This window comes from Sceloporus occidentalis, unplaced genomic scaffold, assembly GCF_023333645.1.
Source record: "Sceloporus occidentalis isolate IW3139 unplaced genomic scaffold, rSceOcc1.0.p SCAF_1, whole genome shotgun sequence".
NCBI classification, from domain to species: Eukaryota; Metazoa; Chordata; class Lepidosauria; order Squamata; family Phrynosomatidae; genus Sceloporus; species Sceloporus occidentalis.
Genome location: NW_028316981.1, coordinates 144,073,235 through 144,100,093, shown reverse-complemented (window position 1 = coordinate 144,100,093; position 26,859 = coordinate 144,073,235). Strand labels below are relative to the sequence as shown.

The following is a 26,859-nucleotide window of genomic DNA, read 5'->3' as shown; positions in this document are numbered from 1 at the left end:
ATAACAGGATGCCTACAGTGAAATGGCAGTAAAAAGAACTCAAGTGAAATATATATATATATACACACACACACACGTGGGGATGCTGGTTCAACTTGATCTGCCTCCTTAACAAGTAACACATTCAGGATTTGGATATTGGCACTAAAAGAGAGATTGGTGCTTACCAGGAATATTATGTATTGTTATTGCTAAGATGAGCAGCATGATCCTCCTCCAGCTGCAGCTTGCTGGCACTGGAGTGTTGTCTTTGAGTGTCTGGGATGGAGTAGGAACATCTGGCTGGCTTCCTCCAGCACCTTTCCTCCTCTGATAGGGCTCCCCATTTTCACTTTTGTCTGTAGGAAAAAAGAAGCAAAACATGCATTCACTCTTGGAGAAGTTTAAAAACAGAGCAGTAGGGAAGCAGTAGACATGAACACAGCCTATCCAATTTAGCACAAATCACATCAGAATAGTCAAATCATAAAAGCAAGGTAAAATGGTTACAGTCACTGTAGAGAATAAAGCACACAGATTTGCTCAAAGTCACAAAAGGACTGGTGATACAGCCTATACCTAAATTACACCTCTCACAGAGTAAGAGAACCATTGTAAACACAAGACCCCTTCTACTTTATGGTAGTCTGCTTCTGATGCAGAAGGACTGCTCAATATTTAAACAGCTGGTAGCAGGGAGAGGTTTGGTAACATCAGCTTCCTCCACCACCGTAGGGTTCTGATGATCTACTCTTTTTCACCTGTTTCTGCAAGAGAAACCCAGAGGGCAAAGACCATGGTCAGTTGCTTGCCACAATACAATAATGAGACATGCTGCTCCTTCTGAATGTCTCCTTGCCACATATCTGTTACGTGAGGAACAATTCCTTCCTGTTGAGTGACTGAAATCTTAAAAATGAACATATTCTCATAAATCTAAAAGAGCCAAGTAAAACTAATACTTTGGACGACTTGACCAAAGTCAAGGCATATGGTGCATAAACTACCTCCCAAACAGGATTTCACTAAAGCACAAAGGGCATAGGCAGATCACAATGTTTCTTTGCTGAATACTGAGAAAGAGAGAAGCTCTCTGATTATGCAGTACACTTCTCTATGGGTATTTTGTAGTTCTTCTGTGCTGCATATTGTGTACATTAGAATGTGGTGTGCAAAAGAGAAAGAGAGAAATAATATGGTGTGCATATGGGGGAATGAAAAAGAACAGTGTTCCTACACACTTTGGTGTATCCTTCAGTGGTATGTGAGCCCATTTATGGAGGGAAAGGCCAAAGGAAGGGAACTGCCCGATTCCCAACTCTGGACAAGTTAAATACTGTTACTGTCCAGTGAAACAACTTAAACACATTATTCTTTCCTAGGACACCACCCTGCTTCTTCCAAATTATGCTACTAAGCCTAATGTATGGTGGTTAATAAATAAATAACAACATGCCTGAATGTCTAACCTTGCACACATACAAGAAAATTCTTCCTAAAGGATTTCATAGTGTGAAATCTGACAGAATGATAAAGAAGCAGAGGAAGATGGGATTGAAGAGGCAAGGGTGCCAAGGAATGAACAGGAGGAGTTAACCTGTTTTTGAGTAGATTGCTAGGTGCTAGGAGTCTTCCTACTATACTCCTTTCTCTGACAAGACTATTTGTTGAAAAGGTCCTTTTGATTTAAAATCCGGCAGAAACAAAGTAAATGAAAATAAAGACAATTAAAAGGGCAAAACACATAACTTTCTCAACTGCTACACAGGAATTCTTTCCATTTATCCAGTAAAAGTTCAAAAAACCTGATAAACAAAACGGCAGAGGTCAATGTTCTTGAACTTTACATAGGCAGCAGCTGCACTCTGACTGCAAGGAAGATCTGACATTTTAGATGCATTTTAAACTCTTTTTTCCCCACCCAACTTAATTTTCTTAGCAGACAAGCAAGTGCCAGAAGTCATTTGAAGGTGCTTCTGAATTAATGTCAATTGCTTCCCATGCCATTTCCAAGCAAGTTAATGCTAAACTGTCATGTTGCACTTAACTTGGTGGCCATTAAAAATCTGACAGAGAAGTGGAGAAAGCTTAAAAGCATTCAAAAGTGCAGTAAAAATCTGGTCTGATGAAGTTCTCAATTCAAGTTGTTCAAAAAATACTTTGAACTATCAAGGATTATCATAAAATGGCAATTAAGCACATTGCTATATACAGCCCCTTCAGGCATTGGACAATTTTACATTTTGAAAAATGTTAATGGGATACTATTCAGGTCCCTTTGGCTGAAATACTGAGGCTCCTTTCTCCTACATGAAGCAGTGTAATTAGGCCATTTTGCTGTTGTTGTGATCACATAATAAAACTCAAAACCCAAAATATAGTGTACCATACAATACAAGTGAGTCATGACCAAAGTTTTAGTTTTATGCTAGTTATCTTGGAAAGAGTTATGTCAAACTCAATTTGACAAGTAATCCATCTTAATAATAATAATAAAATTTATTTTTATCGCACCCCTCTGTGCAACACAACAGGGGTAGCTTACAAGATTAAAACATACATTCCTTATGACAATCCTAAAGTGAACCTAACAGTAATGTTAATTGAGGATATTTATCTATATCACTTTTCTTTAAGGCCCAAGCACAAAGCATGTGAGCACAACCCTAAATTAAGAGCTGTGAAGCCTAAAGAAAAGGCCCAAATTTTCCTACTTTTGGGACCAGCAACAACTATTAAAGCACTGCTAAAAGCAGCTGTAATACTTGTCTGGAGTGTTCCCTTCCATTACCAACACCATCTGTAAAAAAAGGGTACATTTCCATCTACTTATAGGAAAGGAGCAGCTGAAGCAAATCTGCTTTTCAGTGATAGATCACTCTGTATAGCACATCTGCCAGTATGCTATCTGCACAACAACATATTCTATGCCTCCCACAGGAGAGGTTTGCTGTACTGTGTCAGAACTTTTGGTATTATTTCCCCACCCACATACACACACAGCAATTGCCTTTATTGTTCCCCGGTGTATCTTTCATTCACTTGACCACTGTGACCATAATGATGTGTTTACATCTCAATATCTCAACCTTCCTTCTAGAGCTTGAAGGACAAAGGTGACCATGGTTGTCAACCAGTGTATAGACATCAGACAGGGACTAATTTAGGGCATATTTAGGACTTGTGAGGATAGAAGGTTGATGACAGGAGATTGAAAAAGGAGTGTGCTGAATGGAGTATAGGGAGTAGCACAACTAAAGTAGAATCAAGTGTCAGCATCTGTAGGAAAACAGCAAAGGTTGGTTGTCATCTTCTGAAAAGCAAAGCAAGTGGTGGTGAAGACCGATTTCTAAAGCCTTGTAGATCACAAACCAAGGCTATGCAAACAGAATAGAGTTCTGTCTGTATACTGTTTCACAGGGAGCTGTCCAGCACTATGAGAATTAAGTAGATTATATAAATCAAAGCCTGGAAAGGCAAATCAGATTCCCATTAATGGTATAATACTATGTATATGTAGATGGCTAAATCAAACATTAGTTCTGCCTAGAGGAGACCTACAGGAATGAATAGGATCTATTAGATACATCTAAATCCTATTGATATCAATATGTCTATTCTAGGTAGACTTAAAGGTTGATTTAGCCCATATTCCAGAAGACATATATGAGCAAAATATTGATTTATTTTTTTCATTTTCTTAGGACATCCTCATTTCTGTTTCCACTGGTCCAGACTTCACTTTCTGACTTTAGATCCATTTCTGCCTGTTAATCAGATATCCAGCCGTAATGTTGTTGTGTGCCTTCAAGTAACATCCAACTTATGACAACCATATTATGGGGTTTTCTTGACAGAATTAGTTCAGAGTGGGTTTGTCCTTGCCTTCCTCTAAGGCCAGGAGAGTGAGACTTGCCCAAGGTCACTCAGTGGGTTTCCATGGTTGACCAAACCTTGGTTTCCCAGAATCCTAGTCCAATGCTCAAACTATTTGAGCAGACTATTTGAGAATATATCCAGACTATTTGAGAAACAGTATCTCCCCATATGAACCTACCAGAGTCCTAAGATCTTCAGGGGAAGACTTTCTCTCGGTTCCACCACCATTGCAGGTTTGCTTAGTGAAGATAAGAGAGAGAGCCTTCTCAGTGGCTGCTCCCACCCTCTGGAACTATCTTCCACTGGCTGGCCCTCTCCCACTTTGCCTTTTGTTGGTAAGTAAAGGTTTTTATTCAGGCAAGCTTTTTAAAAATCAAGACAGGGTGGCTTATTTGGAAGGCGGTGTTATGTTTTTAACTGTTGTATGTTTTTATGTTAACTTTATATTGTTTCAAATATAATTTTAATTGTTTTTTAATTTTTACTGTGATGTTTCTGAGATGTTTTTATCTTGTAAGCCTTGGGTCCCTTCCTGGGAGAAAGGCGGCATAGAAATGAAATAAGTAAATAATCAAACAAATAAACAAAACAAACCATTACACCACACTGGCTCTCCTCAGCTTTAATGGCTACCATAGTAAACTACTGATCATTCTATAATGCAGCTTTTGATCATATCCCTATCTGAGCAATGCTGCTTTGATCAAGAAAAAAACAACAACTCATGCCAGCAACCTAACAGCATCTAATCAGGATGGACAAATGTAGGGTTTTTTTAAAATATAAATCACCAGGGAAGGGGACCCAATTAAATTTGATTTAAACAGGATTACTGTTACTGGCCTGTAAGTCCCTGAGCCACAATTATTTGGAATGAAAACAAGATGGAACAAGTTTGCTTTCTGCTGCTCTAAAAACTAGAACACAAACAAATGAATTCAAATTACAAAGAGATTGCACCTAAATATTAGAAAGTATTTTTTTTAATGTAAGAGCTGTTAAATAGTGGAATAGATTGGCTCGGAGATTGGATAGGTCTCTTCCAGAAGTGCTTTAGTTATTTATTCCTGAATGGCAGGGGGTTTGACTACATGGTCCTTGTGGTCCCTTCCAACTCTATGATTCTAATGTTTAAAATGAGAGATAAAATAAAGTCACAACAGCTCAAGCAGTAGTTATTAGCACTTCTTGAGTGATGGGTTCTTCACTTCTTGAGGCTAGACCGTCATAACAGTCTTGCAATGGCAGTGCTCTACTTGGCAGACATAACATGTAAAAGATCCAGCCCCAGGCATGCATTACTTTAAAAACTTAATACCCCATCTACCAACAGAAGATTGTTAACCAAGGGTTCTTAAAGTATCAAATTTCACCTGGATACAAAGCCATCTTGCACATTGCTTTCCATAATGTAATCCATGTTATAATTTCAGAATTTGTAATAGGTCAAAGAAGCAGTTCTACAACTAAGCTAAAGAGTAAGGGAGATAAGGGATATCCTTCACTTGTACTGTAATTAAGACAGAAACCATTTGCAAAGTTGGAAGAAATCAGTATTCTATATAAATCATGTAACAAAAAGCTCCTGTGGATCATATTCCCCACATCCAAATAAATGACAACAGTTCGATCATACTTATTTGTAGATAAGGTAATTATATCATTTAAAATTCTAAATGTTATCATTTGTCTAACAAACGTCTCCTAACAAGCACAGCCTAAACTAGATGAATACTACTGGGAGGTCTACACACCAATTAAGTCAATCAATATTCTGGCATGCACTTTTATCAAGAAAATACATATACAGTTGAACACAACACAGGATTTTATGAAAAACTGTTATATAAGCCTTGTTAAAAGAAGATAGAAATTTACTTTAAAAATAATTATGGATGTCAACAAAATAAGTAGAAATTTAATATGCTTTTAAAATCAATCAACAAGGAATCCATCTATACCAGGAGCTTCCCCAGGTTTCACAGTATTTAATAGTACCCACAAATCCTGGGGGGAAGGGGGGAAGAGGGTAAATTAAGATGGAAATACTGAATATAAGACAAATGTGGAAGCCTCACATAGTATAGAAAAAGATTTATATTGTTGTTTGATAGACAGAGACTGCAACCACATAGATTAGAACAAAAAAAATTAAAATGTTGTTTTATCAAACATTATATTCTGGATTTAACAAAAAGAGGGCACCATAGTTTGTGGCTCAATGTATTTTATTAAATTGTTCCAGGCAAATCAATTTAGAAAGTCATGAAAAATCTAGTAAGTTATTAACTGTTAGTTAGAGTTAATAGGTTACTAGATCTCATCCTTTTCTGAATTCGTGTGTCTGGAACCATTTAATAAAAATTCAGATACTGAAGAATGCAATTGTTAGGTTCATATTTTGCTGCAGTGAGACACCAGTATATCTCAGAAGAGAGATGCAATGCACATGAAATTAATAATTTGTTCTGTTTCTCTTCTGAAAGTTAACATTTAGAACTTTGATTCAGTATAAAACATCACGGGAAGGTTTCAATAAGGTAGGAGGACATTTAAAAAGTATTATTTTTCCTTTCTTTATCTTAAAATCTCTCTTCATCTCTGTAAACCTAGCACTGCTCTACCAGCCTTCTATTCCGGAACCCTGAACAAAAATCTTTCCCTCTTAGAGGCTGGAAATATTCTCTGACATTTATACTTGTTTATTTACTTTGCATTATTGGAGCAATGCAGCATGTTGTTCACAAGAAAGACAACCCAAGCTGTGTTCAGCTGAACAGTTGTATCTCAGTTGTTTTAAGCAATTTTTTCAGTTGCCAAGAAGCACTTCTATGATCCAATGTTATGTATGAATCATATCATGGATATAAAGTTGTCAACTACCAAAGCAGAGTTTAAGCAGAGACAGAGTGATGTATTCATGCAACATAAATGTATCTGTAGTGCCAAATTTGAGAATGGCTCCTTGGCATATGATATGAAAATGTCAGTTGGAGTTGAGGGAAAATGTAAGTAGACTATCTGAGTAAATCTCTCTTTGGTCCAAAACACACTTCAGAAATACTCCAGTTTGAGACCAGTTTAATTGCCCTGGCTTAGTGCTAGGGAATCCCAGGAATTGTAGTTTATTGTGGCACCAGAGCTCTCTGACCGAGACGGCTAAATTGTCTCACAAAAGTACAGTTCCCAAAATTCATTAGCATTTAAAGCAGTCTGATACTGGATTATTTCTGCAATGTGTTTTGGACCATTAAGGCACAAATTGAGTACTGCTAAAGGCCTAATAGTGAGAAATTCGGAAGTATTCACTTTGGGCAAACAGGACAAAAAGATATCCCATAACTCTTAATCACCTATTCTATTTCCAGAAATGGACAGAATCATCTCATTTTCTCTCTGCTAAAGAGATGAAAACATTTGGATCTATCTACAGAAAGAAAGCATTTATTAACAAATTGCAGTGTATGGAAACAAAGGAAGGAAGGAAAATCTTATTCTGTCATTTACAAAATATTACCAACATTATACAGTCAGTCCTTCTTATACACTGATTTTTTTATACATGGATTCAAGCACACACGGTTTGAAAATGTTCAAAAAAGTATAAATTTCAAATATCAAACCATAATTTTCCATATTTTTTATAAGGGACACCATTTTGCTATGTCATTATATTTAATAATAAATAATAAATTTTATTTATATCTCCCGCTTCTCCCTTCAGAACTTGAGCATCCATGGATTATGTTATACACAGGGGATCCTGGAACCAAATCCCAGCGTATAACAAGGGTCCACTGTACAATCCTTCCACATTTGTGGGTTAAGCATTTGAGGATTCCATTATTCACAGATTACCACATTTGCAGCCACTTCAGCCGCTGCCTTATGCCACTCTTAACAGGGACTTCACTAAGACCAATGTTTCTGGGAGGAAATAAACTGGTGGGGTGGCTGAGCCCGACCGCACAAGCATTCTCTTGCTCACTCATTCCAGTGGGGAGGAAGGGGATGGGATGGGGAGTATGAGGAGAGAGTACACCTACATGCCCCTATTCACTTGCATGAATGGGGGTGTCCCTTTTGATCCCCTTGCCTCCTCCTCCTGCCTAAGTGAGCAAGTGAACAAGCAAGGAAACACACATGCAACCAGGCTCAGCCACTATTATTATTATTATTATTATTATTATTATCATCCTGCCTTTCTTAAGGTATAAGTACTCAAGGTGGCTAACAAAATTTAAAATAGTACATGTTAAAAACAACACTAAGCAGTAAAATGTAGATACAAAGCTTAAAAAAGACATTACACATTAAAATTTGAAATATATTAAAAACTCTATACAAACCTTGCACAGCATTTAAAGCCCAACCCTCATCAGTTTGAGAAAATCTGGTAGCACAAAAATGTGGGGGTTTTGTTGCCGAAAGGAGAGCAGGAATGGAGCCAGCCTGGCCTCTCTGGGGAGGGAGTTCCAGAGCCTGAGAGCAACCACCCTGAAGACCCTCTCTCTTGTTTCCACCAAATGAGCCTGAGAGGTTGATGGGACAGAGAGAAGGGCCTCTCCTGATTATCTCAGTAGTCTAATGGGCTCATCAGTACAGGTATTTGTTTGTGTGTTAAACACAGTTTGGGTGAGCCTAGAAACATTCATTTTTCCCACTTTTGCATCAGTCCTGCACCCCTAACCTCCACAAACGTTGAGGACCAACTGTATTAGCATCCATAGAGTTGATTGTTACTTCCCTGAGTATTTCATATGTTCTGGTGCCAATCTGAAGAACAGACCAGAAATTACTATAGCCATGTGTTTTATTTTAATATTATGATGACCTTTTATTTTTCATGGATATGTATGCTATTGTTTTGTTATGGCCTATGGCACTTGATCAAAATAAAAAAACTGAATTGCACAAATGGAATCTAATTTCATTATAGTTACTTAAGTTATGAATTAAAACTAAGGGAGGAAAATATAAAAGCTGTACAAGATAGGGTTGGGCTACCAGAAAGTAAAGAGCAACAAAACATGAACTTACAAGTTAATACACAGACAATGCAATACTCATGTTATTTAAAAGAGAGAGAGAGAGAGATCACAATGAAATTGCAGAAATTTCAAAATCCAGAAAGCTCACTTGAAAAAGTCACTGGTTGTAAGAGAAATGAGGGAATAAAATTTGCATTTGCAATGCCACCAAGGTGCATGTCTATAAATGTAAACTGCATTTAAAAGTGCTCATGTTCATTGTTCTAATGACTGTGTCAACCTTTCTCCAGAATATTCCATTTCATCCCTCTTTTCCTGCCCAACAGTCAGCACTCTGTGACTTCTGAGCATGCTGAAACCTCACTAGGCTGTTGCTTCAGGGCCCCTTGTTTTTGCAATTCTTAAACCATGGAGTTCCTTAAGTCTGCCAGTAGAGATGCTGACGAAACATCAGGAAGAAACTCTTCTAGAACGTGGCCATATAGCCCCAAAACCCCACAAAAAACTGCCAGTACTGCTCTCTTGCAAACAGGCAGTCCTATTTTGCATTCCTGATTTTTTGGAAACCAAGGGAAATATTTAAAGATATAGCCATGTTAGTCTGTGGAATCAGAATGTAGAGAGATCCTGTAGCACCTTTGTAACTAACTGAAAGAAAGATGTTGGCAGCATGAGCTTCCGTACACTTCAGTCTACTTCCTAAGATGCAAGGGAAATATGTTAAACATAAAAGACTGGGCACTATACATGTATACTGTGAAGGAGTAGTGAGTTTTCACACCAGGACGATTGGCAGAGCCTTGAGGGAGGGTAGGGCTTTGATATCTTCCATGATAGAGACCAGAATTTTCAATATAAGCAAGGTCCATTGGACTAAGCTGAGGCATGTGATGTGATGCCTTCTAGAGTGTGTGTAGGACAGTGCACCCCCCATCCTGCCTCTTTTCCACGAAGCAGACCACCCTCCCACCCTAAATGCAGTATGAACTTTGTTGGTCGCTTCGGGGCCTATACTTGCTGAAGATAGAAACACTTCCATATATGTTAAACTAATTAGTAGTTAGTTCCATTCTTTGTTGACTTGTTATAAGTAAAGGGTGGACAAAATGCAGGTCATAGGTGGTGAGCCACATTTTTGTGGCTCCCATGGCCACCCAGGGGTTTAAATTGCGAAACAACAAAAACGTCCCTGCCCCCAAAAAAAGATTTGGCCTAAAAATGCCCCCAAATGATCTCTAGGGGACATGGAGGGCACCATGAAATTTTTAAAAAACATTTTGACCCCATATGCCTTCTAGAGTGTGTGTAGTGCATTTTCATCATGTTTTGTGCCCATCCCAGGTCAATTTAGGCCCAAGAGACCTTTTTTTTTAAAGGAAATGAAAAGAAATTGAACAGGAAGTGACTGCTATTCCTCTTTATAAAAAATGGTCCTCAAATGGCCTAGAAAGGGCCCAAGAATGTCAAAAAAGCATAGAGAAAATACCCTTGTCCATTAGAGGGCTTTTGGGGGAAAGTAATTTTGGGGAGGAGGCAGGAGTAGATGCAGTGCGGGAGGTAGCCTTTCAAGCTCACCACAGTTGCCCAACCTTGTTCTATGTTAGCAGTGTCCTACAAAATAAAAAAGCTAGAGGAAGCTTAACATACCAGGCTTTAAACAGAAATAAGCAAGGAATCTGGTGATTGACACAAAATTTGTTTAGCTGTTCTAGGTAATAAATGCAAGAGAAAAGATACATATCATCTTCAAACTTTATTACAATGAGGTACTGTAAGGCACAACAGAATCATTATAAATAGATAGATAACATCAGTCTCCACACTGAACATAGGAGTTACTAGGGTTGTTGTTGTTTTTTAACATAATTGCAATTTGCCTTCATAGTAACTAGTTCAAGCAACAGCTCAGACCAGCCATCTCAGACATCTACCTGTCAGAGAGGCTGTCTGACTCCTATTGAACTCAAGAGGACACATTACATTAATAAGATGGCTTAGGTTTACATTGTCTCCAATGTACACAAACATCCCACCACCGGGAAATGAGCAAAATAAAAGTAAATTTGAAGTCCCAAAGTGTAATTGAGAACTATCTGCCTTCCCTGATGCCCCTTACTTATTAACATGATATTTTAAAGCAAGGGTAGGGAACATGTGATTTTTGGACAGCAGCAAACCAACAGTCTCAGCCAGTACAGATGATAGTGAGAACCAGGAGCACATCAATCTAACAATATCTGGAATCCCGGTTCAAAAACTGCAAGAGAAAAGTGATTAGCTATTCAAAAACCTGTTTTTAAAAGTCTTCTGTGATATACAAGATGTCCATGGACTAAATTGCCCAAATATATTCAGCTTCTATAGCCTAGATTCTATGGTAACATCAAAGTAACTCTTAAAAATCAGGGAATACAAGCCAATATATTAGAAAGTGAACCATAGAAATTTAGAAACAACTTTTTCAAAACAACAACATCTGTTACAGTACTGAAAGTACAGCCTTCTTGACACTCTAATTCCAAGACTCCTTCTTCAGCCAAAATAATGTTTTCTGTATTTTTGAAATATTCAAAGATTCAAACATTCAAAGATGCTGAGTCTAGAAGAGAAATGTAATGGGTAGAAAAGTGAAAGTAGCTCACATAAACCCCATTTTAAAAATACAAAGATTTTATTTAAGCCTTGTAGTCCCCTTTCTTGCTTTCAAAATACTCTGATGGGAGGGCAGGTCATCTCATTCTATCCCATTACCATTTTATTACCATTTCAATTCCTTCCACTGTTTTTCACATTCTTGTTTTCAGAACTGTAAAACTTGTTCATTTAAGATGGAGAAAGGTGACAAATACTTTCACACCTCTTCCAAATTGGAAGAGAGCAGATGCTTTCCCTCATTACAGCTGTCCAAACCAAACCTAGCCTATAGAACAAAATGCAGCTGTCAGTCATTCAAAGCCATATGGAAGTTTTATTTGCTTTACTTTTGAGCAGCTTAATTTCTTAACAGTTCCATCACATTCCTTCCCTTTATATGCTACACACATTTGCATAAATATAAAGTTTTTTTTACTGAAACTAAGCTGGATATGGAAAGGTAAGTCAATATACAGTTTGTGGGGGTGGTGGAAATGCATTAGATATAAGCAACTTCAAAATATCTATAAATTAAAATGAAAAAATCTTGGGAATAAACATCACAACAGATGAAGATCATCCTTAATAGCAATTTTGGCAGCTGTGATCTCTATCAGCCTTCCAGAGACTCAACATGCTTGTTGAGATATCAAGTAGTAAATTCCTCCTGAAGTGTGAGTTATTTAGATAAAGTGAATTAAAACAATCAGACAGAAAAGCACTGAATTAAGGAGCTATCCCCCCAGTCTGAAGATGGATCATGTATAACACCACAATTTTAATTCAGAATCTTGAGAAACAGATGGCCTAATTTCAGCCTCTAGTTTTGGATTTAGATGCAATTTTGCCAAATCAATAAGCCTATATCTTGGGTCACTTATGATTAGTGCCCCTGCAAAATCTGGAGCGCACAGCAGCTCTCAGACCTTTCGTTCAAGGTGGTAAAAAAAAATAAAATTTCACATCACAGATAATTTTGCAAAAGAAAAAGAAGTAGTCTGGTTTTATGTACCAGGATGTACGTGGCATGTCTGGTTTCAATAGCAGTGAAGGAAGAATCGCCATAAGATTCCAAGGCTTGCTCTTTGATATATTTTTAAGGCCAGAATATGTTACGAGATTTTTTGCTGGTGGCAGGAACTTGAAATAGAACTGGTTTTTTCCCCTATATTCACCTAGCTATGGACACAGACATGGCCATCCCACCTTAAAAATAAAATTGCCCATGCACAGACACACACCACACCCATGTCATCCAATGACCCCGTTATACATCCTCACCCAGACAAATCACCCCGCCAGTGCCATATATTAGATGTCCATGGACTAAATTGAGGTTGAGTTTCCCTTATCTGGAATCCCAGAACCAAAATACTACGAAAGCCAAAATTGTCCACATGAATGGCTGAGATAGTGACACTTTGCTTTCTGATGGTTCACTCTAGAGAAACTTTGAACTTTATCGCATAGAACCTGGAACAGGCCTGTTGCATTCTAAAAGGGAACATGATGGGGATGGGAGGTGGCATAGAATGCTGTTTACCACACAGGGAGAATGCTGCTGCCGCCGCTGGAATCCCATCACGTTCTGGATGCATCCCAAAGGGGACGATTTTCAGGAACACTTGAAAAGCATTCCTGAAAATCGCCCCCTAGGGAACACATCTGGAACATGATGGGAATGTGCAGCAGCGGTGGCAGCATTCTCCCTGTGCAGTAAGATGCGTTCTATGCTACCTCCCATCCCCATCACGTTCCCCTTTAGAATGCAACAGGACCGTTCCAGGGCCTGTGAAATAAAGTTCTTTATTTAATGTGATAAATTATTAAACAGATTATGTGCAAAATTACCTTCAGGCTATGTGTATGAGGTATATACGAAACATAAATCAATTTCATGTTTAGACTCCAAGATATCTCATTATGTACATGCAAATTTTCTGAAATCCCAAAAAATCTGAAATCCAAAACACTTCTGGTCTCAAGCATTTAGGATATGGGAGATTCAACCTGTACTTGTTTTTCTTTACACATGTTTAGAAAACAAGGACTTATGGCACAGTGAGATATGGAGGTGGAACGGCTGCAGAGACCCAAGAATCTTGCATCACTTCCCCCTGAATCAGCACCATTTCCTTACCCTTCTATCCATATAGACCCCCACTGACCACCTCAGTAGCTAGTGCCCCTGGACAGCCCTTCCACTACTGGTCACAGAGGTTAGAGCAGGAGTGGGAAGAGCCCTAGGGCTGCATGAGGGCTCCTAAGATCTTTAGTGTGGTCCTGAACCTCTCCAAATTCCTAGGCCATAAAAAGGGTGAATGGCCATTCCTAGCCGCCATGAGTGGCAACTTTTTTTTTTAAAGAGGCTGCAGCCCTCTATTATCATGGGTGCATACCTATCCAAAAAGGACACTCAACGACCAATAAATGTTTGGAGAATTGCATCTTAGCTCAAAGGTAGCTATGTCTAATGGCTGGGTAAATTAGTCTTGGGGACCACACCCTATGTATACCAAGTCCAGAGGCAGGTAAAACTGCAGAGGCAAATCTCTAATAACAATGAGTTTTATTTAAAAGGGGAAATCAACACACACACACTTAACACACACACAAATCAAGGTGTTAAGATGGAATAGAGTAAGGCATGACTAATGGTGATACAACACATGAATGGATCTTGACTCCAATGCAGCTAGTCTGGAAAGAGAAGAGGGACTCAATTGCTCCTGGGACTCATGAAGGGTGGTGAGGGAAAGAGGAGGTAGCCTGACAAACCAGCAACAGTTCTGCCTGTGTGTTAGACTAAGCAAAAGACACAATGAAAAGGTACCCATACCAAAACAATGCCTTGGGGCAAATTCTCCGGAAGAAGCTGAAGGCTGGGGATGGTGCAAGGGGACCCTCCCCTGCCTCCAGTTTCCTCTTCGGAGGCAGCTGAAGGCTTCGGATGGCCTGGGGGACCTGCCCCGGCCTCCAGTTGCCTCTCTAGAGGCAGCTGAAGGCTGAGAACAGTGTGTGGGGAGGAGGAGGAAGAGGTGCACACCTGTTCCTCTTTTTCCCCCTTACTCTCCCCGCCCCCCCCCCCCCGGGCCTTCACCTGAAGGCCTGGGACATAAGATATGCAAACAGACTGGTAAGCCAGTGAGCCATAACTGCAATAGCAAAGGCTGAGCAACATCTTTTTCTTGGTCCATCTGCCTCTCATCATGCAAATCACAGCAGCTGGTTTGAACACAGTAAAATATCCAGCATGATTGCCCTGATCCTGCAAATCTTAGAATAAATTTTATAGGCAGTGCCAATAAAACATATCAATGGCATGAAGAATCCTTTCCACTTGGTCCTTCCACCAGACGACAGTGTGTTGTGGTACTCCAAGAAATTTGGTTGTAGTATCTTTTTGCATGGCCAACTCATTAGTGACATCTTGACTCATTGCACCAACAACATAGATTTTGATGGAACTCTCACTATTTTTCATTCTGGTAGCTCCTGCCCAAAGTGATGTGGTTTGTCAAGGGTCTGATGAATAGAAGCAAGCTGCTAAAGTGAAATGAGAGGGAGATTCTAATAAAAATGTCTACTGCTGGAAAGTCTTTTACTCCTGGCTTGGCTTGGCATACTTGAACTTTCAAAATGGTGATATAGTGGGCCCTTCCCTTATGTGGGGGAATCCGTTCCCACCCCCCAGATGGCAAATACAGTGGACCCTTGTTATATGCTGGGGCTTGGTTCCAAGATCCCCCGTGTATAACAAAATCCATGTATGCTCAAGTCCCATTAAATATAATGACATAGCAAAATTGTCTCCCTTGTAAAAAATGGGAAATCAAGGTTTGCTATTTGAAATTTATACTTTTGTTGAACATTTTCAAACCGTGTATGCTTGAATCCGTGTATAAAAAATCTGTGTATAAGAAGGGCCGACTGTACCATGTATGCTCAAGCCCCATTGAAAACTTGTGCACACGATGTGGTACATGCGCCGTGGGTGCATGCACCATTGCCTCTTCCGGTGCATCGCTTCTGCATAAGCTGAAAGCGATGTATGATGCACCCATGTATGATGCGGGTGCACTGTACATGGAATATGTTTCTTAAACGATCTTAGGTTAACTTCTAATTCGTATTCTCATTCTCTCTTTCTCTCACACAAACACACAAAGCATATTTTCATAGTAAGTTTTGTTTCAGTGCTACAGATGTCTGAACAAAGATGCTTTTCTCACCTTAAATATTAACTTTTAGATTGATCAGACAGAGTGAACTCCTTTCCCTGAAGCCCTCAGATATAATATATCTGATCATCTTTACAATGCCACAGACTCTTGTTGGTTTTGCCACACATAAAAACAAGTATGAAAATAAACAAACAATATATGCAAAGGGAAAACAATGCACCACTGGCAGTAAATATTTTCTGGACATTCACCCACATAAATAAACTTTGCCAAACAAAGAAGTGAACACATTTGTATTTCTTAAAAATTGATAAAGGAAAGCCAAAACTTCCAGGAATATTTTACACGTATGACTATATCAGTGCTTAAACTCTGATAATTGCAATGGGTATTTCACCTATCCAAAATTGCATGGCACTATGACCCATCAACCATCTGTATGGAGAACAAACTACCTAAATTCACCTGCTAAATAAGACCTATACGCAATACTCTAATTACTTTTACCCACCCTAAAACTATTTACGCAGAATTTGTATTACAAGTCTGTAACACTGGAGGGGGAGAGGATCATATTTGTAAGAGTTCTATCCCCTCAAATATGGGAGCCATCTGTAAAGCACTAAAGGCTGCCAGCTGGCTGACTAGATACCTGCCCACATTACTACACACACACACACACAAAATATATATTATATCCAAGCTAAGGGCTTTCATCTTTCCTCAGAAGATGTCCTCCTCTTCCTCTTCCTCCTCCTCCTCATCTCACAATTCTATGCAATATCCAATTTTATGTTTTTAAATGATATTAATAAAATTTGATAAATATGAAAAGGTTAAAAAAAACCTTATTTCCTGGCACAATAACAGGCATGCATCATGGCCTTTAGAATTCTTCAAAAATAAAAATAAAAACACTTCTGAGCTGTGCAGAAGACAGCAGGTGCATTTTAAAACTTCTATTCCAAGTCAGAAATCAGCAGAAGAAAAAAATTAATTCAAAAAGAAATTGTTTGCAACAAAAACCCCAGAACCGCTTGGCTAATAAGATATGTTTATTATATGATACACATTATTTTAATTGTGTTTACTACATATTAAAAACTATAACTACAATTCAGCAAGTTTTTTTTAAAAGAAGTAACATTTTAAATTTGTAGAAAATGTTATTGAACTTTTAAAAAAACTTGCCAAATTGTATTTGTAGTTTCTAATATGTAGTGCAAACAATTAAAATAATGCCTATCATATAATATAATATTATCATGCAATAAACATATCTTATTAGCCAAGCAATCTTGAGTTTTTTGTTGCAAACAATTTATTTCTGAAGTTATTTCTCTTTCACTGATTTCTGACTTGGATTAAATATCTTTTCAAATGCACTTACTGTCTTTTATTTTTTGAGAATTCTAAAGGCCATGATGTATATCTGTTATTCTTCCAGAAATATTTTTTTAAATGGTTATTACACCGAATCTACAACTTGGTTTGAAATAATTTTGTTATGTTTAGTATAAAAGTTCATTTTAAAAAAGAAAATAATTATAACACTTTACAACTACAGTCCTCCCTCTGTTCTCGTGGTCTTCAGACTCGCGTCCCTTGCTTAGGTGTGAGGGACGAACGGAGGGAGAATGAATGGGATGCACGCCCATGGGTTATGCCTGTGAGCCCCCATGCACCCCCACCTATATTCAAGCCAATGGGGCTTGAATATATGCAAAACTCCATTTTCACAAGGGGGTCCGGAACAGATCCTCTGTAAAAAAGGAGGGGCAACTAATATAAAGAGGCCCATTGAGACACTTTATTAATTCCTTCCCATCATAGCATTGCCCTGGAAAACTGCTGGTGTGGTTTTTCCCGACAAGATTTTGCTATAAGGTTTGCAGGGGGTATCTTTTGAAAAGTTTGATGTGCCAAGGCTCTGCATTCACACAACCAGCAAGATGTCAGCTGTTGACAGGGTCTTTCAATAACTTCTCAGAAAATGAAACAAAGAAGGCTTCTGCCCTTTTGTATCTAAATAAATAGGAAGAATAGTACACAAATTCAAGTATTTTCCAATCTCTCTCATGTGGATGCACCAGATTCCAAGAGAAAGAAGGAAACACCAAATTGACATTAGAAATAAAATCACATCAGGTTTTTTTTTTAAAAAAACACAACTTTTTCCGTATCAAAAACACTTAACAGAGAGACCAAATATGATGCTTCCAGCTCAGAAAGATGTTAAGTGAACTTAGAGGAACCAAAGAGGCTTAAGAGTTGGAAATTTAGGAGTGTGTGTGGCTAGTACCTTGAATAGGGCTGTTCAGGCTCCCTATTGGAAACATGTGCACAATGAAAGTGTTAAGAAGCGTTGCTCCCCCATCAAGCATCCTTATGTGCAGGCATCTGGCAAAGCAGAGGAGATTGGTAGCTCCATTGCATTGGGGTACGTTTTACGAGTTATTTCAGGTTTACAGGCTTTCAGATTTTACTGAAGCTATCCAAGTGCTTCCCAAGAATTAAGATGTGTTGGACAGGCTGTGCTCCTCCAGTAGAGCCAATATACTGTGGGAGGACATATCAGAGGGCTTTCTCTGCCCCCCCCTCTCTCTATATATTCCAATCATGATCTTTCATAGAACCCCTACCAATCTCTCATACAGTCTTAGAACCCTAGGGTTGAGAAACCCTGGTAAACATTTTTTTTCACTGATAACACTTCATCCCCTCTCAATTATAAATTCATTAAGTAGCCAGAGTTTCTGCAATCCTTTAAAAGAGAGTGAAATCAATGTCCTGCCATTGTCTCTTTCTGATGAGATGTGCATGAGATCTACTCTGGCTAATGAGTTACCAGCTTCTCCCATAACTTTGATAAAAAGCTCCCACTATTCCCTTTATGAAAACAATTAGCACTGCAATTTGGCACCGAGGCACAGTTTCAGTCAAAGTCTGATTTTATAAACAGTGTTAATGAAGACGGCTGCCTGGATCAGCCCACCTGCTGTCCATTAGCTTCACGTCTGTTAAGATGACAACTCAGTCTAGAAACATGGGTGGATTTAAACTAGGAGGGATATGTGGAAAGGTAAATCTAAAAATAGCTTGTTTGATATTGCTGAATGTGGACAAGTCAGCATTTTAATAAATATTTGATCAGCTGTAAATTTATCTTAAACAGCCTATTAAAATTAGTTGCGAAGTGAATCTGTCTTCTCCCTTCTAAACACTATTTCAATAGAAAAGAAATGACATATAATTACATCAAAGAAGGACTGAAGTCTTAAATGTCAACAAGAGACAGAATTTAAGACTCAATACCTGTGCAAATGTCAGCTGTGCTCCTCTTCCTTTTTGCTTTAAAATATGATTATGTCCCAGTCCAGGTTGGGCTACATGATTTTAGAATTAAAACCACAATATGATTTGTGTCACTCTTAAGCCTGTGAAATAAATTGCTGCTATTCTGAGAATCATTAGTACCAGTGGGATTAAAGCAAATTAAACTTTAGGGTATGTCATGGAAATTATTGTCTTAAATCCAACTGTAAAAGGAAATCTGTTCTCAAGATACTGACAATTGGGGGAGAGGCAGTTTCTGACTATTTCCCCTCCTTCTACTCCCTTTACTCCCCACAATTCCCCCTGTCTCTCCCCTCAGTTTCCAAATCTTCTTAAAAGCTACCCCAAAGAGTTAAGTGACCCAAAATAATAGTAGGGAAATCATGGAAGAGAGAAAAGAAGAGCAAGCAATGCTTTCCTCCATCCAGGAGCTGGAACCTCTGCTCCATCTCAGTATCTTCCACTTACAAAATAAAAAAACCCTGGTAACCAACCACGATATATGAACAGAAAGTAAAGCAACAAGTCAACATACATACATATATACACACAGAGAGAGAGAGAGAGAGAGAGACTCATTTCCATTGGTAAGCTGCTCTTATAATGATGGGACCTTGGCTTCTTGGCTATATCTGCATTGTAGATTTAATGCAGTTTGACACTGCTTAACTGCCATAGATCGATGCCATGGAATCCAGCCCTTGTAAATACATCCTGTTAAACACAGCATGTTTTTTTTTTTTGGGGGGGGGGCATCTTTACAAACAGGCAATTTCCAAGTTGTAGCTCAACATAAAATATTTTCCTCTTTTAAATATGTGTTTCTGTGTGCTTAATTTTTAGAAAAGTCCAATCAATAAACAGTCACAAATAAACACATACATATATCACAAAATCACTGAATTAGTAATATGAGCAGAAATTACCAAAAAGTCCCACAGCAACAGCAGATAGAGTCTTTTCCTTTACTGTACTTGATTTTTTTAAAAACAAAGCAAAATTGATTGCTACAGGATTTGCATTTTCCAGGAAGCTGCATGCCATGAAAACAATTAGAACTTACTGCTTTTTTTAAAAAAAATCCCTTATATCAGGGTGAGGAAACTTGCCACTGTTGGACTGCTCCTTTTGCAAGTGGTCAATGGATGCGTGTAATGATTTGGATGGGAATGATTCTTCAACACACACACACAGGTGTGTAACACTGGCGGGATACAAACCGCCGCTTTGCGGCGCTTCCCCGCCGCCGCCGTTTGCTCCGCGCGGGAGCTGCAGCAGTCGAACCGCGCGGCTCCCGCGCGGAGCAAAAAAGAAGCTCCATTTCAGAGCTTCTTCTTGCGGCGCCTCTATGACGTCGCGAGGCGCCTGGCGCGGACTCGCGACGTCATAGGCACCGCGACACGTCTGGACGCTATGCGTCCAGTATGTAAAGATGGCGGCGCCCATGTAGAAGGGGCGCCGCCATCTTGTACGTATAGGATACGTACTAGGGTTAGGGGGGTGCGGAAGCACCGCCCCTTCCTAACCCTAGTACGTATCCTATACGTACTATATGGCGGTTTGTATCCCACCATTATATGTGGAGAGAATAGTTGCTTATGTGGAGCTGACAAATATTACTGCCAGACACTAGCAACTCAAAAAAGCTTGAGAGTATATTTACGTCATTTGATAATCTGTTTTAACAGTTCAACAATGGAGGAAGTTGGCAATCATTTAGGCTATACCTAAATATTATTTGCAAATGCATTCAAAAACAAGGGTTGACGCCTAAATGTAAACTGAGTCGTAAATGAGAAAAGAATAATTATGTTGGCGGTCAAACAGGCCTGGGTGAAGAGAGGAAAATTGACAACCAGCTATTTTTGGAATGAACAAAATGCTGCAATTAGGCCAAAGTGATAGAAAAGTGGTATTCGCATGACACACAATGAACTGTGCAATGTGTAACTCCCTATGTCTCAATCCAATTTCATTAAGTTTTCAAATAAAAAAAACCTTTGAATATTTCTCTTGATTTCACATTATTAGATTTCTTAGAAAAGCTGCAGGACAATGTTTCCTCCAAAGCTTAAATATGTGCATGAGGTTTGCTTGTAAGATATATATTTACTGGTTCAAAAGCAGAGTAATAAGAAAAACAATTACTTTTCAGAAACGTAATAAAACTCACAAATATCACATCCACTTAAAAGAATATGAACAATATACAAAGTAATAAAAAGTAGTCCACTCTTATACACTCTGACCTCTACCAGTTTGCAGCCTGCTGACTTCTTTGTAGCTTTTACACAGTCATGGCTGCAAAGAGGGAAATAGCTTGAGATGCAAACACCCAAGAGAAGCAAACTTCTTTTATGAAATGGCCTTTTCATTTTGGATTATTTCTTAGTGAATTTGCTCAGTACTGGCTGTGATCTCAGCATCATTTCACTCAGAAGCTGAAGCTTCAAATGAAATTATCAATAGACACAGTTTCCCAATCTCCTTTGCCTCAAAAATGAAATGCTCCCCTGCCCGCACACAGAGCATTTATTTATACCAGCTCTGGTTTAACCTTCGACTTTGACCAGAATTTATTTGCCAAATCAACACCAACAAGCATTAATCAAATCAAGTCTCTGAGCAGCAGCTGATAATTTGGTGTTGTTGGTGAGGTTTACCTCCAAGTCATTTCCCACTTCTGGCAACTCTAAGACGAACCTCTTACAGGGTTTTATTGACAAGATTTGTTTAGAGGGGGCTTGCCTTTGCCCTCCTCTGAAGCTGAGAGAGTGTGACTTGCCTAAAGTCCCCAGTGGGCTCTCATGGATGAGCAGTGATTCACACCCTGGTCTCTAGAGTCATAGTCCAACACTCAAACTACTACACCATGCTGGTTTTCTATGCTAACTATTTTACATGTGAAAAATGCATTAGAACTGATTTGAAAGACCAGCATGTAGCATTCTGCAAAATCTGATGCTCAAGATGAAGGCCTGAAATTTACACACACGTATATCCACCCACACATCCACCATTCATTAAAAAAAAAAAAACCTTCAAAATGACAGGCAACATTTTGTCTACAGCAAAGTTTGGTTTCTATTTCTACTTCAAAACCAGACACAAAAAATTGCAATTTTTTAAAAAAGGTTTACAAGGGGGCCATTCAGACTCCCTTTTACCCCGGATCAGAAACCTAATTATGCATGTGAAGTTCATATTCGCCCCGAATCTCCCACAAGTGAATCCAAGGCTTCCACAACCGTTTTGGGGCAAATGCACCTTAGCGCTGATCATTTGGAATTGGGGTAAAAGCTGTATCTTTTTTAAAAACTGGATTCGGCGAATATGAACTTGGCCACGATCATGACTGAGGCAAGTTCAGGGGAGGGATTTAGGTCAGAGGGAGGGCAAAGGGCGGAACTGGAGAAAGGGTGCCAAGAGAAATGGAGGAGGAGGATGAAGGAGCCGGGGGGGGGGGAATAAGGGGGCCATGGAGGACAACTGGGGTAACGGAGCAGGAGGGGAAGGAAGGAGCCAAAGGGTGCCAAGAGAATCGGTGACGCAGGAGGAGCAGGAGGAGGAGGATGAAGGAACCAGGGGGAAGAAGGGGGCCATGGAGGGCAATCTGGGTAATGGAGCAGGAGGAGGAGATGGAAGGAGCAGGACGAAGGGTCAAGTTCAGGGTAGGTCAGAGGGAGGGCACAAAACGGAGCAAGCCTCTGCTCTCACACCAGGCAGCTTTCTCTCTCTCTTTTTATTTTTTTTAAAATTATTTTTGACAGACTATGCACATGTTTTTTGCTACAGGTAGATAGATATATAGATAGAATGTGGCTGCCTGCCTGTTCACTTTCCCTTTCATTTCCTTGCTTCCAGCAGCAGGGCACTTTGCAGGAGGCTTTTTTTCTTTGCGAATGCTACAATGCGGATGTTACAAACATTTCTCTTTCCAATTTGACAAATTGATTATTATTATTATTATTATTATTACATGTGTATGAGGCACTCTGGGGTGGCAAGGAGGGAGGATGCAAAGATGGCATTAGATTGCACTTTGGGGTTGAAAATGGGGCCAAGAGAAGATTCATAACATGCAGTGACCCAAATACCCACAACACACACACACACACACACACACACACACAAGGTTTTTAAATTTGACAAGTATGTCCATACTGGCGCCTGGTTTTTTTAAAAAAAAAGGAGGGGAGAAGCACACTTCCGATTGCTCAATGGGTGCAGGAAACATCACCTATGATGAAAGCGGAACTGAATTTGATTGACAGCAAAGGTGCCTTCAATTTCTCCACAGGAGCTTAGAGGGCATTCAGGGTTAAAATACTCTGATTGAGGTAGTGGGCACTTGCTTCTGGAGGGATTCGGGGGGGGGGGGGGAATCTTACCAGTTCCTTCCAGTGCAAAAAGGCAAGTATGAATGGGGCCAAGGCTTGTACACCAAGCCAGTTACCAGAATTATGTGCAACTTCCATGCATGGCAAAGCATATGGAGCAATGGGTGCTGCATTTTAGCTATTTGGAAAGAAAACTTTGCATGCAGCCTGGATGCTATTGCTTTAAGACAGAAGAACTAAATCTGATCCATGGCTTTCCTTTTTGCCTGATCCCTGTTACATCCTAGTGTAATTTCCTTCTTGAGTTAGACCCTTTCTCTTGCCCTGCCCTGTTCCAATTCTGTGGTAGCCCAAAATTGCAAGAAGCACTGTGAAAACTTGGTTATGGGCACTTGCTAAGTATATAAAGCCAATGTCTGATTTTGTTTTGATATCTTTTCACAGAAGAACAAATAGGTCAATAAAGTAAAGAACAGAAATGGAAAAAGCAAAAAAGTGGGGTGAAGATAGAAGACTGTCTTGTTTTCAGTGTGGTTTTATGTTCTCAGGACTATTCCTGCCACAAGGTATCATCATTATAATGCATTCCCTTATCCTGTTGCTACTAGACACTTTTGCAGCAAAGATGGAGAGCTGGAAAAGGAAAGGCAGATACTCATAATGAGTTTTCATTTTATCATTTTTGAAATGGAAAATCAAGCTTGGCTTCTCTTGGGCTGAGGGAAAGAAAGAATGAAAGAAATTCCTCTGCACACATTCATCTTTTTCCAGACCAGCAAGACCTTGGTTTTCCTTGACAGCTTTCCTGTTATTGATCAGCTACAAAAAGGCGAGAGTGAAATCTACAGGCTTGATTATGCAATAAAATCCTTTGGTGATGTGAGAACTTATTATTTCCCCCCAATTAAACTGCCTAGCAATAAACAAGTTTCCCAGATGCAACTGATGATAAAATGTGTAATCCCTTTTGTCAGGGAGCATAAAAACAAAACAAGGACCACACACTTTGCCTCACAGTTATTCATAAAATTTGTTCAGTACCGATAAAAAGCTGTAGAAAGTTGAAAAGGAAGAGATATCTTTTGAAAGGACATCTCTGAAAAACATATTATAGACAAACAATTTTACCAAATGTATTCTTATGCAAGAGTGGGCAGATCAGGAACTACGGGGGATCTTCATTCTCAGTATATTGGTAAGAGTTTCTGGCTCGCAATTGTCTAAAAGCAGCAACAGCTGAAAAGCCTTTCTCCCCTAAATTACTGTACAGTTGGCCCTTATTATACACAGATTTTTTATACACGGATTCAAGCATATACGGTTTGAAAATGTTCCAAAAAAGTATAAATTTACCTTGATTTTCCATTTTTTATAAGGGACACCATTTTGCTATGTCATTATATTTAATGGGACTTGAGCATACACGGATTTTGTTATACACGGGGGATCTTGGAACCAAACCCCAGCGTATAACAAGGGTCCACTGTATATACTCATGTATAAGTCTAGAAATTTTAGTCAAAAAATTGACCCCCAAAACCTGGATCATCTTATCCATGGACCAATGTAAGCACTTTTCTTAAATAAAAAAGGAACCATCTTCTGTGAGTAGAGTGGAGGAAAAGTGAGAGCTTAGTCCATCCTAGGAGCACATAAAAGAAGCACCTGCCCCCGCTACCAAGCCAACCTTTAGAGCAGTGATTCCCAAACTCTGGTCTTCCATATGTTTTGGACTTCAGCTCCCAGAAGTCTCAGCGATCTTGGCCAGTGTACGGGATTCTGGGAGCTGAAGTCAAAAACGCCTGGAAGGCCTGAATTTAGGAACCACTGCTTTAGGGTGAACACAAACACTTAAGTCAACCAAAGTTTTGTAAGTTCATTGGCATCGTTTTCCTTTGCTTCATCCATTGCATCTTTTGTTTCATGCCCCTAAGTTTTACCCTTGACTTATCCATGGGTCAAATCAAAATCCATAATTTTGTCTCAAAACCTGCCCTCAACTTATACATGATATACTTATAGTCAAGTATATATGGTAAGTTACTGAAAAAGGGAGGAAACCAGGAGTAGATGATCACAAATTCCTAGGTACAGCATGTGCTCTGCTCAGCAACACCCTCTTCCTTTATTCTTAACATTCACAGCACCTCTTAATGCTTCTTGGCCATTAAAAGCAGGACACTTGTGGGGGGGGGGGGGGTCTCAGCTATGCAGAGACAGAGCAGAGTCAGAGAGCCACCGTGATCTGAATGTTGTCAGGAGGTAGAGGTGGCAGTTTGTTGTTGCTACTGCTTTCTTAGACTTCTGTTTCACCACCGGGACTCTGCTTTTTATGCCTTCGCTCAGCAGGTACTGCCCACCATCCAGCACAACTGCTTTGACTGTCTGTGGCATAAAAGTAGGATTCTAGCAGAGATGGGGCCATTGCCAGTAGGGGCAATACCAAAAGGGGGTCATACGTTTGGGGAAGCCACCTTGGGGGCACACAAGGGAAAGGACCTGTCCTTTTGCTCAACAGAGGCAAGGGCTTACCATCCAACTGTCTATTATATTAGTTGATTTTAATAGATACTGTTTTGTAGGCCCAATACAGGAAGGATGTGTTTTCTGGAGGAGGAAGGGGATGCAAAGATTCAAAAAGCAGCCATACAAGGCAGAGGGAAATACAGAGGAAGGAGACACTTACTATATCAAGGAAGAGCAGAGCATATAAGGGTGCTCATTGTCCTCAAATTGTCTTCCAGGTTAAATAGCATGGGCAGCCTTCATGACAATCTCCCTGGGTTGAATGCTGCTGGTGAATGCTAGGTTGGTGAAGGGGAAAACAAGTGCCATTTAGGATTTGTTACATGTCAACCTGGACTATATCACAAAGGCCAGGCTAGATGAGGCATGCGGGACGGATCTCTCTCAGCTCTGCCCACCAGGTTTTTCTATGCAGTAGCAAATGAGACTGGGAAGACAGGGAGGTCAAGCTGTAGTGGTCTATCATGATGCCACCCTCCCTGACCACATGCCCTCTTCCCAAGTCTGGAGGTTTTTAGTGTGTATACCTAAAGATGGATAGCTAGGACTGAATTGGGATTCTGTTGGTGTATTGCCCACCCAACTGCTCAGCAGTCTCCTTTCTTGAGCTAGCTAAGGTGGTCTCAGTGTTGATGTTGGAGTCTCTATGGCTACTCATGCTGGAGGACTTCAACATCCATGCTGAGACTGCTATTAGGTGTGGCTCAGGACTTCATGACCTCCATTATAAGCATGGGTCTATTCCAAGTGGTACCTGGCCTTACTCATGCTGCTGGGCATACTCTGGGCCTTGGCTTCTGTGCTGGGTGGGGTGAGGGTGATCATGGTGGGGAGGAACTCTCCATAGTTCTATTATGTTGAAGTTTAGACTCATTGGGACTTGGAACCTCTGCAGGAGTGGGGGACCAATAAGGCTAATGGATCTGGATGGATTCCTGACAGCTCTTAGGGGGTTTCCTGTCACCTCAGCAGGTAATTATGTTGAAGCTC

The 26,859-nt window shown here is 39.7% G+C and overlaps 1 protein-coding gene across 1 annotated transcript in view; it reads right to left on the bottom strand.

The window, feature by feature from the left end:
* Window positions 1-26,859, bottom strand: part of LOC149322354 (zinc transporter ZIP11-like) — a 410,913-nt gene that overhangs the window by 174,199 nt on the left and 209,855 nt on the right. Inside the window, exon 6 of the mRNA XM_089540325.1 lies at window positions 168-338. Within this exon, the coding sequence (XP_089396451.1) occupies window positions 168-338 (171 nt within the window). The remainder of the gene's footprint in view (window positions 1-167; window positions 339-26,859) is intronic.